This window comes from Pseudophryne corroboree, chromosome 12 (assembly GCF_028390025.1).
Source record: "Pseudophryne corroboree isolate aPseCor3 chromosome 12, aPseCor3.hap2, whole genome shotgun sequence".
In the NCBI taxonomy this organism is placed as follows: Eukaryota; Metazoa; Chordata; class Amphibia; order Anura; family Myobatrachidae; genus Pseudophryne; species Pseudophryne corroboree.
The window spans coordinates 174,649,590-174,661,712 of NC_086455.1; the positions used below are offsets into that span (position 1 = coordinate 174,649,590).

Genomic DNA, 12,123 nt, shown 5'->3' on the forward strand with positions numbered 1-12,123 from the left:
TGCCTCTTTGTTGGAGGAAATTATTGCTGGCGTATTAGGAAATGCCTCTTAGTTGGAGGAAGTTATTGCTGGCGTATTAGGAAATGCCTCTCAGTTGGAGGAAGTTATTGCTGGCGTATTAGGAAATGCCTCTCAGTTGGAGGAAGTTATTGCTGGCGTATTAGGAAATGCCTCTTTGTTGGAGGAAATTATTGCTGGCGTATTAGGAAATGCCTCTTAGTTGGAGGAAGTTCTTGCTGGCGTATTAGGAAAGGCCTCTTAGTTGGAGGAAGTTATTGCTGGCGTATTAGGAAAATGCCTCTTAGTTGGAGGAAGTTATTGCTGGCGTATTAGGAAATGCCTCTTAGTTGGAGGAAGTTATTGCTGGCGTATTAGGAAATGCCTCTTTGTTGGAGGAAATTATTGCTGGCGTATTAGGAAATGCCTCTTAGTTGGAGGAAGTTATTGCTGGCGTATTAGGAAATGCCTCTTAGTTGGAGGAAGTTATTGCTGGCGTATTAGGAAATGCCTCTTAGTTGGAGGAAGTTATTGCTGGTGTATTAGGAAATGCCTCTTAGTTGGAGGAAGTTATTGCTGGCGTATTAGGAAATGCCTCTTAGTTGGAGGAAGTTATTGCTGGCGTATTAGGAAATGCCTCTTAGTTGGAGGAAGTTATTGCTGGTGTATTAGGAAATGCCTCTTAGTTGGAGGAAGTTATTGCTGGCGTATTAGGAAATGCCTCTTAGTTGGAGGAAGTTATTGCTGGCGTATTAGGAAATGCCTCTTTGTTGGAGGAAATTATTGCTGGCGTATTAGGAAATGCCTCTTAGTTGGAGGAAGTTATTGCTGGCGTATTAGGAAATGCCTCTCAGTTGGAGGAAGTTATTGCTGGCGTATTAGGAAATGCCTCTCAGTTGGAGGAAGTTATTGCTGGCGTATTAGGAAATGCCTCTTTGTTGGAGGAAATTATTGCTGGCGTATTAGGAAATGCCTCTTAGTTGGAGGAAGTTCTTGCTGGCGTATTAGGAAAGGCCTCTTAGTTGGAGGAAGTTATTGCTGGCGTATTAGGAAAATGCCTCTTAGTTGGAGGAAGTTATTGCTGGCGTATTAGGAAATGCCTCTTAGTTGGAGGAAGTTATTGCTGGCGTATTAGGAAATGCTTCTTAGTTGGAGGAAGTTATTGCTGGAGTATTAGGAAATGCCTCTTAGTTGGAGGAAGTTATTGCTGGAGTATTAGGAAATGCCTCTTAGTTGGAGGAAGTTATTGCTGGCGTATTAGGAAATGCCTCTTAGTTGGAGGAAGTTATTGCTGGCGTATTAAGAAATGCCTCTTAGTTGGAGGAAGTTATTGCTGGCGTATTAGGAAATGCCTCTTAGTTGGAGGAAGTTATTGCTGGCGTATTAGGAAATGCTTCTTAGTTGGAGGAAGTTATTGCTGGAGTATTAGGAAATGCCTCTTAGTTGGAGGAAGTTATTGCTGGCGTATTAGGAAATGCCTCTTAGTTGGAGGAAGTTATTGCTGGTGTATTAGGAAATGCCTCTTAGTTGGAGGAAGTTATTGCTGGCGTATTAGGAAATGCTTCTTAGTTGGAGGAAGTTATTGCTGGAGTATTAGGAAATGCCTCTTAGTTGGAGGAAGTTATTGCTGGCGTATTAAGAAATGCCTCTTAGTTGGAGGAAGTTATTGCTGGTGTATTAGGAAATGCCTCTTAGTTGGAGGAAGTTATTGCTGGCGTATTAGGAAATGCCTCTTAGTTGGAGGAAGTTATTGCTGGCGTATTAGGAAATGCCTCTCAGTGCTTCTTAATTCACTAATATTTAACTTTTTGATCATTGCACATTGCAGGGTGTATCTTGTCGGGTCAACACCTGGGAGGTACCAGGGAAATGACAAGGAGAAGTGGGGGCATTTCCGTGTAAGAAAGGTATGTGATCTACCTGCGGGGTAGGGAGCTGCTACTGTCAGGCGTCTTATGTTCCCTTATCGCTTTGGAGGTGGCGTTGAGGCCAGGCATGCTGTGATATTGGTCCCTTTGCCTGCGGCATGTTACCAGCTCTGTATGGCCGGGTCCGCTGTGTGATAGGAGACTCTCCCAGACAGACCCCTCATCTTGCTCAGGGGTGTAGGAATCCTCCTGTGGAACGTCTCCTAAAAGCGGTTAATCTGCTGTATTTTATCTTTCCGCAGCTGCTGAGAGAGAAGGCCAGTCCCATTGCTGGTGCAGAGTCCTGGCCGGTGCTTGGTCAGTTCTCCAGTATAGGCTCAATGGGTGCTGACAAGACCAAGTGGCTTCATTCTGAATTCAGTGAGAGCCTGAAGACCCTGGGGAAGGGGGTGAAGACTCTACAGAACACAGAGAACCCCCTGCAGCTGGTAATCACAAAGCCCTAGTACCGGTACTTTCCTGTCGTGTCTTATCACAGCCGCCTGGGCGTTGTGTCATCAGGAAAATGCTAAGGCTGGGTACACTGGCTAAATGATTGGCCTCCCGGCTGATCCGCTGACCGATGTAACGATTGGCAAGGTGTATGAACAAACGCTTACCACTCTGCAACCCGATATGTCTGGCAGCAAAGTCATTTGAATGTGCCACGTAGTGTTACCCAGGTGCTCAGTTACTGACTGCTTCTGCATGTAGCCAACACCTAACTCTCTGCACATGTTACATCTGCCCCCCTGCAGCGCAGAATGGTGTTACCCAGGTGCTCAGTTCCTGGCTGCTTCTGCATGTAGCCAACACCTAACTCTCTGCACATGTTACATCTGCCCCCCTGCAGCGCAGCATAGTGTTACCCAGGTGCTCAGTTACTGACTGCTTCTGCATGTAGCCAACACCTAACTCTCTGCACATGTTACATCTGCCCCCCTGCAGCGCAGCATGGTGTTACCCAGGTGCTCAGTTACTGACTGCTTCTGCATGTAGCCAACACCTAACTCTCTGCACATGTTACATCTGCCCCCCTGCAGCGCAGCATGGTGTTACCCAGGTGCTCAGTTCCTGGCTGCTTCTGCATGTAGCCAACACCTAACTCTCTGCACATGTTACATCTGCCCCCCTGCAGCGCAGCATGGTGTTACCCAGGTGCTCAGTTTCTGGCTGCTTCTGCATGTAGCCCACACATGCTGGCAGCTTTATTCTCACACTGCAATGTAGCTCTGAGCTAGGACACTCCCCTCCCACACCTAACTCTCTGCACATTTTACATCTGCCCCCTGCAGTGCAGCATGGCGTTACCCAGGTGCTCAGTTACTGGCTGCTTCTGCATGTAGCCCACACCTAACTTTCTGCACATGTTACATCTGCCTCCCTGCAGTGCAGCATGGTGTTACCCAGGTGCTCAGTTACTGGCTGCTTCTGCATGTAGCCCACGCCTAACTCTCTGCACATGGTACATCTGCCCCCTGCTGTGCAGCATGGTGTTACCCAGGTGCTCAGTTACTGGCTGCTTCTGCATGTAGCCCACACCTAACTCTCTGCACATGTTACATCTGCCCCCCTGCAGTGCCGCATGGTGTTACCCAGGTGCTGAGTTACTGGCTGCTTCTGCATGTAGCCCACACCTAACTCTCTGCACATGTTACATCTGCCCCCTGCAGTGCAGCATGGTGTTACCCAGATGCTCAGTTAATGGCTTCTTCTGCATGTAGCCCACACCTAACTCTCTGCACATGTTACATCTGCCCCCTGCTGTGCAGCATGGTGTTACCCAGATGCTCAGTTACTGGCTGCTTCTGCATGTAGCCCACACCTAACTCTCTGCACATGTTACATCTGCCCCCCTGAAGTGTAGCATGGTGTTACCCAGGTGCTCAGTTACTGGCTGCTTCTGCATGTAGCCCACACCTAACTCTCTGTACATGTTACATCTGCCCCCCCTGCAGTGCAGCATGGTGATACCCAGATGCTCAGTTACTGGCTGCTTCTGCATGTAGCCCACACCTAACTCTCTGCACATGTTACATCTGCCCCCCTGCAGTGCCGCATGGTGTTACCCAGGTGCTGAGTTACTGGCTGCTTCTGCATGTAGCCCACACCTAACTCTCTGCACATGTTACATCTGCCCCCCCTGCAGTGCAGCATGGTGATACCCAGATGCTCAGTTACTGGCTGCTTCTGCATGTAGCCCACACCTAACTCTCTGCACATGTTACATCTGCCCCCCTGAAGTGTAGCATGGTGTTACCCATGTGCTCAGTTACTGGCTGCTTCTGCATGTAGCCCACACCTAACTCTCTGCACATGTTACATCTGCCCCCTGCAGTGCAGCATGGTGTTACCCAGATGCTCAGTTACTGGCTGCTTCTGCATGTAGCCCACACCTAACTCTCTGCACATGTTACATCTGCCCCCCTGAAGTGTAGCATGGTGTTACCCAGGTGCTCAGTTACTGGCTGCTTCTGCATGTAGCCCACACCTAACTCTCTGCACATGTTACATCTGCCCCCTGCAGTGCAGCATGGTGTTACCCAGATGCTCAGTTAATGGCTGCTTCTGCATGTAGCCCACACCTAACTCTCTGCACATGTTACATCTGCCCCCTGCTGTGCAGCATGGTGTTACCCAGATGCTCAGTTACTGGCTGCTTCTGCATGTAGCCCACACCTAACTCTCTGCACATGTTACATCTGCCCCCCTGAAGTGTAGCATGGTGTTACCCATGTGCTCAGTTACTGGCTGCTTCTGCATGTAGCCCACACCTAACTCTCTGCACATGTTACATATGCCCCCTGCTGTGCAGCATGGTGTTACCCATGTGCTCAGTTACTGGCTGCTTCTGCATGTAGCCCACACCTAACTCTCTGCACATGTTACATCTGCCCCCCTGAAGTGTAGCATGGTGTTACCCATGTGCTCAGTTACTGGCTGCTTCTGCATGTAGCCCACACCTAACTCTCTGCACATGTTACATCTGCCCCCCTGCAGTGCAGCATGGTGTTACCCATGTGCTCAGTTACTGGCTGCTTCTGCATGTAGCCCACACCTAACTCTCTGCACATGTTACATCTGCCCCCTGCTGTGCAGCATGGTGTTACCCAGATGCTCAGTTACTGGCTGCTTCTGCATGTAGCCCACACCTAACTCTCTGCACATGTTACATCTGCCCCCTGCAGTGCAGCATGGTGTTACCCAGATGCTCAGTTACTGGCTGCTTCTGCATGTAGCCCACACCTAACTCTCTGCACATGTTACATCTGCCCCCCTGCAGTGCAGCATGGTGTTACCCATGTGCTCAGTTACTGGCTGCTTCTGCATGTAGCCCACACCTAACTCTCTGCACATGTTACATCTGCCCCCTGCTGTGCAGCATGGTGTTACCCAGATGCTCAGTTACTGGCTGCTTCTGCATGTAGCCCACACCTAACTCTCTGCACATGTTACATCTGCCCCCCTGAAGTGTAGCATGGTGTTACCCATGTGCTCAGTTACTGGCTGCTTCTGCATGTAGCCCACACCTAACTCTCTGCACATGTTACATCTGCCCCCCTGAAGTGTAGCATGGTGTTACCCATGTGCTCAGTTACTGGCTGCTTCTGCATGTAGCCCACACCTAACTCTCTGCACATGTTACATCTGCCCCCCTGCAGTGCAGCATGGTGTTACCCAGATGCTCAGTTACTGGCTGCTTCTGCATGTAGCCCACACCTAACTCTCTGCACATGTTACATCTGCCCCCCTGCAGTGCAGCGTGGTGTTACCCAGGTGCTCAGTTACTGGCTGCTTCTGCATGTAGCCCACACCTAACTCTCTGCACATGTTACATCTGCCCCCCTGCAGTGCAGAATGGTGTTACCCAGATGCTCAGTTACTGGCTGCTTCTGCATGTAGCCCACACCTAACTCTCTGCACATGTTACATCTGCCCCCCTGAAGTGTAGCATGGTGTTACCCAGGTGCTCAGTTACTGGCTGCTTCTGCATGTAGCCCACACCTAACTCTCTGCACATGTTACATATGCCCCCCTGCAGTGCAGCATGGTGTTACCCAGGTGCTCAGTTACTGGCTGCTTCTGCATGTAGCCCACACCTAACTCTCTGCGCATGTTACATCTGCCCCCCTGCAGTGCAGCATGGTGTTACCCAGGTGCTCAGTTACTTGTTCTTTTATGTTCCAAATCAGCATCTCTTCTTTCTGCATCTTTTTCAGATCTACCCCTCGGTGGATAATGTACGGACCAGTTTGGAAGGATATCCAGGTATATATGTACCAGTAGTGGGGGAAAGCTTATAGGAATATTTATGACGTCCTGTAGATGGGTGATGATAATAATTCCTCCCGCCTGCTGCTTGTGACCCCCTCCCCTCCGCCCCCAGATTTATTACATGTTTCCTGGTCCTATAATCTAGCAACGACGGCGCTCTGCGTGACTGTTAGAGGGGTAACACGGGATATCGCCTGGCTGGGTAGGAGGATGGAACAGCACCTAGGGTTGGAGGGGGGTGACAGGGTGCAGGGCCGGTTAGGAAATAATTGTTTTGAGTGGATAACACTTTTTAGTGTCAGAATAACTATTGTCTATGAAAAATAAGATCCCATATTTCTATAAAAGTCTGTCTCACAGGCACTGACCATAAACTGTCCTGTTATCAGGATCGGGTCCCCTGTGCTTATCCGATATACAGTGCTATGTACAGGTTAGAGAATGAGAGTGTGGTATTGCTGGTACTTATAGTGCTGCTGGCTGGCGCTCCCACAGTAGCCATTTATCTCCCACATGTATGATCCTTGTCACATGTATGATCCTTGTCACGTGTAGTTTAGTCACTTTCTGCTGTTTGCGTTCATTGTCTGAATCATTGTGTTTTGCAGCTGGCGGCTCTTTGCCGTATGGTATCCAGACCGCTCAGAAACAGCCGTGGCTTCACTCCTATTTCCAGTAGGTAACCGCTGGTCACAGTGGGGCTTATTACCTACAAGTATGATGTACTGGGTGCCTGGCACAGGGTCTGTGTGATTCAGTAATACTGGCCCCCTCTATATCCGGGAAGATCTCACTCATGCTGCAATCCTGCTACCCTAGTCTACAGACCGCGAGGTTGATTTACTAACAGTTGTGTTATGAGATGATTGGCGGCTTTGACCAGTGGATTTAAATCGGCATCTAAACGAGCCTGTCTGAGCATTTATTACAGTTGCTGTTATAAATCCAGTGGTCAGAGACGCCGGTCGCGTGTTAGGACGTCTTTCCCTAAATCTGGCTCCTGATCAATAGCCTGGTGAAATGGGAGGAACGTCTTTCCCTGTGATGAGCCGCAAGTGCTCACAAGTTACAACTGGGAACGTTCCAGGCCCTCATCTCACACGGACCTGAGCGTTATGTCGCTTGGTGACTCCTTCAGCCAATCACAGCCGCGTGTGGAGTCTCGGATCTCACAGACTCCGGGCAGGAGCCCTGTTCTGTCCCTGGAAGTTACAGTGCGGTCATTGTAAAGCGGCAGCTCCATACCGGTGTGGTACCTCGCTGCTGCGCAGTGATTGGATAGATCTGCCGGCCACATATTACTGCTATCATACGGGGGGATGAGGCCCTGGGGCCGGTCAGAAGATTATATTACCTCCTCACGCCAACCGTGTCCCTATTTTTCTCCTTTGCAGCAGGTGGAAAGCGGAAACCTCAGGCCGCAGCCGAGCCATGCCTCACATCAAAACCTACATGCGGGTCTCCCCGGACTGCCAGAAGCTGGCGTGGTTTCTAGTGACGAGGTACAAGACTTATATAGCTGGGTGTCTCCCACCATGTCATTACAATTTCCCTCAGTGGGGCTGGGGCGGGCGGGAGAGAGATAAAGTGCCAGCCAACCAGCTTCAGACATAGCCTGTAACATGCAGCGAGGAGCTGATTGGTTGGTACTTTATCTCTCTCCACTTGGTCTCTAGGTTTGGTGAATATAACTAAACACTGTGGGGGAGGATTCCAGTTACCTGCGATGAATTTGCGGCTGCAGGTAAGTGCAGGTAAGTATCCCGGACTTATGGTACTGCTGACTCGCAGCCCCATAATGTGTGAGCAAAATGTGCGGATCCAGCGCTAGAAGGGGGTGTGAGCTTGGGCGCCATTACTGGCGTTCACACACCGCTGCATGAGTAACTCGCACTCCTCCCGGGTTATTAGATATATCCCCCTGTATCTGGCAGGGATGACTATAGAGATGAAGTAGCTGAGGTTTTGTAGATCCCAGACAATCCTGTATTCTCTGTCAGATAATGGCCTTTGCTTGTCCTTATTATCCTGCCATCTCCCTGGGCAGCCCGGGGCCTGTGGTCAGTACCCTCCTATGTACAGAGGAGACTGAATATGAGGAATGTGCATTTCTAGGCGATTTGCGTCATGTTCCCACCCACCAAAGCTCCCTCTGGGAGCGTTACCTGCTATCTACATTTTGTGAGACCCCCATACACGGCTCAAGGGGCTCTGAAAAGAGAGGCAGGCCTAATACCCCCATTGATGGGGGTCCCGCAGCGGATGCAGGTGCTATGGTTCTGCCTTTGCAGGCTGTTGGCGCAAGGTGGACGGAATCTTTTTCGAAACGCTTCCACGCTCAGACCTGAGTATTGCAATGCTGCAGAACCACGGTCACTGGTTTAAGTGAAAACAAAGAAGAGTTCTTTGCACTTTGAGTATCAGTAATGATCCTCAGTTTACATATCATTGTGGTCTCCGCAGGGTCCTCAGCAATGGTCTGGTGTGTCTGCATTAATGGATTAGACCAACGTCACCAACTCACCACAAGTGACTTACTGCAAAGGAGAGGGGAGGGGAGGGATCACTGCCTGTCCTGCAGTCTGATTGGCAGAGGACCAGTGCAATCAGAATATTATTGTCTAGGTATGAGAACCAGACAGATGGGTAAATGTATTATAGCGGCACACATGGTGCTTCACCTCTCTACTGAGTATGACAATATGGCTCCCACTGCGAACAGTATAAACGGCCCAACCCCCCGGATATTTTCAGAATGCAGTATAGTGTCCTCGCAGGACAGGACTACCTTACACCCCAGTTTCTTTTTCATCCATTAGGGGTCACTGGAGTACTCTTGGGATATGGACGGCCTCCACAGGAAGTAGGCACTGAATAAATTAATTTTGAAACTACACCTCCCCTCCATATTCCTGAGTACCTCAGTGTTTTTTCTGTGCTCGACACAGTTAGTAGGCTTGTGGCTTTGCTGCCACAGAGGTCCACATTTCATTGGAATTTTTTCTAAGTTTTTTCTTTTTTCAACGATTTACCACATCCCTTCCCCCCCTTCCAATAGGCGTGGGTCCGGGATAGTGAAGGCTGCTTTAGCAGCTGTGGGTGTCGGACCTCTCTAAAAAGAGCTCCCTCACTACCACGTGCAGGACTAAAACCTGCAGTAAAGGCTGGACGGAACTTACAGAGAAGCCCCGTCATAGCCCTCACCACAGGGTCCAGGTATGTTGAACGGGGCGGTCAGCTCACGCTGCCGCCCCACTGTGTGGGATACTGTGTGTGTGTGGTCCCCCGCCGCTCTGAGCTGCGTCAGCCACATGGTTTTATGCATAGGCCGCTCCATGAGTAACTTTGCTGCCACAGTGATGTTCCCTGCACACAGAAATGTCAGGGTCACTGGATAAAAGATCATGATTCAACTCTTATTGATAAAGGGAATACAGCAGCGCTGCATATGTATTACAATAGGCTATGAAGTCTTTGTTAAAACAGGATACAAGTTACATGTGCAGGTTTGAGTGCAACATAAGATGTTTATTAAATCTGCCTACATAATTATAAGTCGGCACTTTGTGTTATACTGTGAGCATGGGGACATATTAACCATGCTTCCTGTTGTTTTTCCTGTTGTATTTCCAGAATTTCCTGTGTTACATCTCTCCTCCATTGAAGGCGCAGGGGTGTTAAGGGGAATTTGGGATCAGGCATATTGCTGGCGTGCACTGCACTTGGCCAGATATATATTTATAGAGACACCTTAGTGCTATTTACTGAGTCGTGCAAGTTGTCTCTTTGTTTTTTTTGTATTGTCTGTCTGCATGAGTAAGACACCAGCAATTACTAATAAGCAGTTTCCCTGCCATGTCTAAAACATGGGTATACACTTACTAATTATTTATTTCATAAACTGTTTATAATGATCCTAAAGACTGCAAATCTGAATCATGGCTGTGGCAGCCAAATACTGGCTTTGTTCACTATTGTAAAGTAAGATATGTTATATCAATTGGCCAGCACATGGTGCTTATAAAACCGTATCTGTGGAGCACTGCAAAGCCTGCAGCAGCTTTGGCTTAATTCACTTGGCCACACCACACTGGATACGCCCAATCTCATCTGATTTTGGAAGCTAAGCAGTGTTGGGCCTGATTAGCCACCTGGGAGTACAAGGTGCTGTAGGTATTTTTAATCTACAGCCACACCACTCTGGATACACCCAAACTCATCTGAGCTTGGAAGCTAAGCAATGTTGCATAGTGTTTTACCATCTGGGGGAAACTGGTGATCCAACTAGATTGCATACTAATACATGCTAGTTCAAACTGTTAAAAATAGCTCAGATGGGGCTTACACTATCAATATAAACCTACCATAGGTTTAACAGTCAGGATAGCTCTCCAGAGGCTGCTCCCAAGAGCGCGCTTCCGGTGCCGGCCACTAGATAGGGCCCATTAAGTAAGCTGTGGTTAAGCAGCAGTCATCTCAGGTTTTAAGCCTGTGTGAGGTCACATTTAGTTTCAGACTTCTAAAAAATTTATTATACCTCTGTATCAGGATATATCTGGATATTTGTATATGGGTATATAATATATATGTGTATGTATGCATATATGGAAATATATATATATATATATATATATATATATATATATATTTATTAAGGTCTGAGTATGTGTGAATATATATTGTTGTATGTATGTATGTGTAGATATATATATATATATATATATATATATAATATGCTGACATTAAAAATCTATTTTGCAGTAAGCAAGACTAAATGGTCAGCACACAGTGCTTATTAAACAGTATCTGTTGAGCACGGCAAACATGGTGAGTTCAGGCCTCATCTGCAGCAGCTTTGCTTATTGTTTTTACAGGTGGCTCTGTAGCTAAGTGGTTAGGCTTTCCGGCCACAGTGAACATTGTGATTGCATGGACACTGGTTCAGATCCTGGTTTAACAGGTGTTAAAAAAAAAAAAAAAAAAAAAAAAAAAAAACAACATGGTAGGACACCATTTTCTTTTAACGTTACTTCCTGGTTCTTTCCCGGAGGTTGCTACTCTACAACACTTAGCATCTGGAGGAGCGGGGTGTTGTTAGGAGTTTAATTTATTAATTGTTTTTTGTACAGCATGACTCTACAGGAAGATTCACTATTGCTGGTAACCACATGCACGGTACTTACTGGTTGGAGTACATGATCACTAAGTCTAATGCATAGTCAAACAAGCAGCTTCGCTGCAAAGTCGGTCACACAGTGTGTCGGACAAATACGAATCTGGGCCAGTGGCGCAATGTATAACGCATCTGACTATAGATAACAAGATTGTAGGTTCGTCTCCTACCTGGCTCGTTTAAGTTGTCGTGATCGTATAGTGGTTAGTGCTCTGCGTAAAAACTGCATAGACAGACCCTTACCGGTCCTCTTTTGGGGGAATGCGGGGGCATGTACTGCTTGAGGGAAAAAAATAAAAATAAAAAAAAATATATAATTTTTTTTTTTTTTTTTTTTACTGTTTCAGTTAGATTGTTGCGGTCGATTTGCCGCCAGCCCTCTTAGCACCAGGCCAGTACGTCAGGTTCTCAGCGAAGGCTGAACGATTTCCAATGAGAGACAATTACAATTATTGGGTGTTTTACTACCTATCGGAGTGTACCCTACACAGCAGTAGGGCTGTTGCTTCGCCCTGCTTTGGTAAGGGTTTTTGAGGTAACAAGGCTGTAGTGGCAGGGCAGTCCAGTTCAGGGTTGCCCTAAATAAAGACCACCTTACACTTCTTGCTACCTACAGCTTCTTTGGACGTTGGCAGTTGGTACTTGCGTTTTCAGCTTCGCTAGTGGCGCATAACGTCCACTTTGGCTACGTTCCTAACAGGCGGAGTCGGATTCCAAACGAGATAGATCGCAGACCAAGTGGGGGGGGGGAAATCTGATTTCCTACCATTG

At 47.9% G+C, this 12,123-nt stretch overlaps 1 protein-coding gene across 3 annotated transcripts in view; it reads left to right on the top strand.

Moving 5' to 3' along the window:
• The window catches only part of TDP1 (tyrosyl-DNA phosphodiesterase 1), a 100,157-nt gene that overhangs the window by 47,325 nt on the left and 40,709 nt on the right, over positions 1-12,123 (top strand). For all 3 annotated transcript variants that reach the window (XM_063948626.1, XM_063948625.1, XM_063948624.1), the window contains exons 9-13: positions 1,826-1,904; positions 2,168-2,353; positions 6,125-6,173; positions 6,788-6,854; positions 7,574-7,681. In XM_063948626.1, the coding sequence (XP_063804696.1) occupies positions 1,826-1,904; positions 2,168-2,353; positions 6,125-6,173; positions 6,788-6,854; positions 7,574-7,681 (489 nt within the window). The remainder of the gene's footprint in view (positions 1-1,825; positions 1,905-2,167; positions 2,354-6,124; positions 6,174-6,787; positions 6,855-7,573; positions 7,682-12,123) is intronic.